At 41.7% G+C, this 3,987-nt stretch overlaps 1 protein-coding gene across 1 annotated transcript in view; it reads right to left on the bottom strand.

Annotated features, from left to right (window-relative positions):
- Positions 1-1,933: 1,933 nt before the first annotated feature.
- The window catches only part of Ctps2 (CTP synthase 2), a 177,098-nt gene continuing 175,044 nt past the window's right edge, over positions 1,934-3,987 (bottom strand). The window contains exon 19 of the mRNA XM_055615783.1: positions 1,934-2,339. Within this exon, the coding sequence (XP_055471758.1) occupies positions 2,294-2,339 (46 nt within the window). The 3' untranslated portion in view covers positions 1,934-2,293. The remainder of the gene's footprint in view (positions 2,340-3,987) is intronic.

Raw genomic sequence — 3,987 nt, 5'->3', positions numbered from 1 at the left:
TGGCAGAGATACTCCAATGCCTTCTGGGATAACTAGAGAACCCAAAGTTCCTATGGAGTGTGGGACATGGAGACCAAGCCTGGGAACTTGAGGGCTTATAACCATTTTCTTTCCATTTGTATAGCACATATGCCATTTTCCAGTATGAGATGATTAAGAAAATCTTACTTTATATGGACAGTGTGAAATAATTGATCCTTTTTTTTAAATTCAGGAAGTTTACAACCTGAAAACTGTGACCAAGTGAATTTCTTTTCTTTTCTTTCTCTCTTTCCTTTATGCTGTTTGTTTGTTTGTTTGTTTGTTTGTTTGTAGGCCTAGCTGTCTTGAAGCTTGCTCTGTAGACCAGGCTGGCCTTGAACTCAGAGATCCACCTGCCTCTGTCATGGGTCACCACACCCAACTATCAAGTGAATTTCATGTTGAATTTATCCAAACTTCTCCTGCAACCAGGCAGTAGTGGCGCACACCTTTGATCGTGGCATTTGGAAGCAGAAGCAGGTAGATCTCTTGAGTTCGAGGCCAACGTGGGCTTCAGAGTGAGTTCCAGGACAGCTGGGGCAACACAGAGAAACCTTGTCTTGAAAAGCCAAATCCAACCAGCCAACCAACCAAACAAACAAACAAACATATCCTGTTAAGCAAGTCAAGGATTAAATAGAAATAGTGCTCCTACTGGCTTATGCACCAGGGCTAGGGAGACAGCTCAGCAGGTAAAAGCGCTGGCACGGTGTCTTCGTTTTAACTGTCAGTTTGACACAGCCTAGAGTCATCTGAGAAGGGAGTCTCAGTTGAGGGATGCTCCAGATCAGATTGACCTTTTAGGCATGTCTGTGGAAGGGTTATCTCAATAGCTAACTGCCATAGAGAGGCCCAGCTCACTGTAGGCTGCACCATCCCATAAGCATTAAAAAAAAACAATCCAGTTAGCCTGGTCGACGCAGAAAGTTCCAGGTAAGCCATGGTGATATAGTGAGAGCCTGAAGAGAGGGAGAGAGAGAGAGAGAGAGAGAAGCAGCTAAGCATGAGCCTGTAAGCCAGCCAACAAGCAAATCTCCATCGTTTCTGCTACAAGTTCCTGCTTGACTTCCTTCAATGGTAGGCTATAACCTGCAAACTAAAATAAAGCCTTCTTCCCTTAAGTTGCTTTTGGTCATAGTATTTTATCACAGAAACAGAAAAAAATACTAGAACACTATGCAAGCCTGATGACTGGAGATTGGTTTCCCCGAATCTAGTTAAAAAGCCAGGTGTGACAATGGGACAAAGCAGAGAATTAAAGACCTTGGAATACTCAGATCTAAATGTGATGTCCTCATCAAACCCCGTCCTTCAGGGCTCAGGTTGCTATGTGGAAGAGGCGGTAGAAAGATTCTAAGAGCCAGAGGGATTGGATGACTTCAAAGAAACATTGTGTTTAAGAAACCATAAGACTGATGCACAGAGACTATGGAAACATACATAGAGCCTGCATAGGTCCAAGCAGGATGAGGAGCCAACATCGAGAGAGGGAAGTGACAATGGGATCCCATCTCTAACAAAGGAACTATATCCAATTGACAGCTGCTTGCAATGGAGTCTCACTGAGTATATAAACCACTTTTAAGGGTAGGCCCCATGCTCAAGAGCAGAAGGCTAACACAAAATGAACTTAAACTATTTTTGGAGGTTCATTCTCATATTGCTTTGTTTGAGAATTTTTTTACCCTACTGGTCTTTTGTTGGCATATTATGGTTTCCAATTTTGTCTTTTTATGGGTTTTGGTGTGTGTGTGTGTGTGTGTGTGTGTGTGTGTGTGTGTGTGTGTGTGTAGTGCCTTTTCCTAGTTATTTGTTTGTATTCTGGTCTGTTTTCTAAAGAGAGAAAGAAGGAGTGGCGTTTTTAATCCCACCAAATAAGAATAAAGACCATGACCCAAATTCTTTGGTCAAATTGAACAAGCTTTATTGTGTGTCACACAGGGCTATCTACCTATTGTAGGGTTCGAGAAAACAGCATTCAAATATAGGAAAAGGTAGGGTTTATATGGTCCTCCAAAACTGCAAGGCTATGGGGGTTTCCAAGGTTTGGGAGATTTTCAGAGGTGACATAGAAAGTTGGATGAGCATTTCAAATTTATTTGGCAGAACATCTTATCAGGGTATATTCAAGGTGTGAGTCAAACTCCAGAGGGTGGGGAGCATGTCAAATTCCAGGAACAGGTTAAAGCACAGTCAAGCTTGAATTTGGCAGCAAACAGAAATGAACTTGTTCTGACCTTATTACAAAATGGCTTCTATCCTTAAGATGGAGTCAGTCTGGTCCATCAGAGTTAGAAGGATGAGGAGACAAGGAAAACCTAGGATACGAGGAAGGAGAAACCACAATCAGAATATCCTGTATGGGAAAAAAAAATCTCAGTTAAAAAAAAAATGCCAAGGTGCACATCTGTAACCCCAGAACACCTACCAAAAATTAGGAGGGCAAGATAAGAGAATAGCCTGGAAGCTCACAGGTCACTAGTCTGGAGTGTGCCACAGAAAAAGAAAGCAAGATAGAAGATGAGGACTAACCAATCCTGAAAACTGCCCCCTGACCTCTACACATGTGCCCCGGCACAGGAACACCTGCACTACGTACACACGAAATCAATAAAAATACTCACTTCAATTGTATGGCTTCTGAAATACTCTTGTTTGCGTCTCACACAGCCCACCCTGGGCCTGGGACTCTAGCTAAAAAATGCCCTATGATCTTCTGATCCTCCTCTCTCTACCTCCTGTGCTGGGAGGACAGGCACACCCCAAGCCTGATTGGTGCAGTTCCAGGCATAACACTGGGCTCTGTCCAGGCTAGGAAATTCCAGCAACTGAACTACCTCCAGCTCTGAGTTATGAGGCTGCTGCTTGGTTTCTACAAACAGCAACGACAAAGAGGCTGATGTGTCAAATACAGGCTTTCTAAGCAATGGGGGGGAAGTGTTTTCTCCTTTCATTCCAATAAACTAATACCTAACTTTTTACAGGATGCTATTTTTCAGGAGATTCCTAAAAATGAATGAAGCAGTTGCATTTGAAACTGGCTCCTGTGGAGATCTGTCACCTAAGTAGCCATTATTCTGATGTGCCTGTAGTGTTTTTTATTTTTCGATTTATCAGTGATTATACCAGTCTATTTTTCATCTCCCTGTGAGCCTAATTCTGTCCACCCACTCAGATGGCACCCCTGGCTACCAGCAGTTCATGAGCCTTTTGTAAAGTAAGGAGATTATGTATGTTATAATGGATTTTCAGGGGGTGTATGGCAAAGGTAAGTGTAGTTATTGAGATGAGCAGGCTTTCACAGAACTATCTGCTTTTCTTAAAGAGAGTAAGGAATAAAATAAGGAAGGAATAAAGGAGAGAGAGTGTGTGTTTGTGTGTGTGTGTGTTATACGTGCACTCTTGAACACTCTAGCCACTGCTCATTATGGGGCTGTGGAGCACTTTGAACAGATTGAATTATAGATTGAATTGTGCTTTAAATGTTAAATGCTGTACTTCAACATTTTTGAATGAAAAAGGTTTAAGGTATATTAGTAGTAATTTCATGGTGATTGAATGTTGAATAACAATAGCTTGGACATATTGGATGAAACGAAGTAAAATACTGACATTTATTTCATCTGTCTTGATTTACATTTCCATGCAGTGCTGAACTCAAGGCATGATGCATGCAGGATAAACACCACTGAGTTGTATCTCCAGCCCCGTTTTTATTTTCTGGATGTGACTATCAAGTGTTTAAACAGAGGTGGATGCGGTAGTGTAAGCCTGAAATCCCAGCACTTGGGAAGTTGAAGCAAGGAAGACTGTGAGTTCAAGGCTACTCTGGGCTACATAAAGAATTCTAGAACAGCCTGGACTACATGGTGAATCTCTTCCTCCAAGAAAAAAAGAAAGAAAGAAAGAAAGAAAGAAAGAAAGAAAGAAAGAAAGAAAGAAAGAAAGAAAGAAAGAAAGAAAGAA

This window comes from Psammomys obesus, unplaced genomic scaffold (genome assembly GCF_907164565.1).
Source record: "Psammomys obesus unplaced genomic scaffold, mPsaObe1.curated_primary_1811, whole genome shotgun sequence".
NCBI classification, from domain to species: Eukaryota; Metazoa; Chordata; class Mammalia; order Rodentia; family Muridae; genus Psammomys; species Psammomys obesus.
The sequence above is the reverse complement of the archived record's forward strand: the minus strand, read 5'-3'. Positions and strand labels throughout refer to the sequence as shown.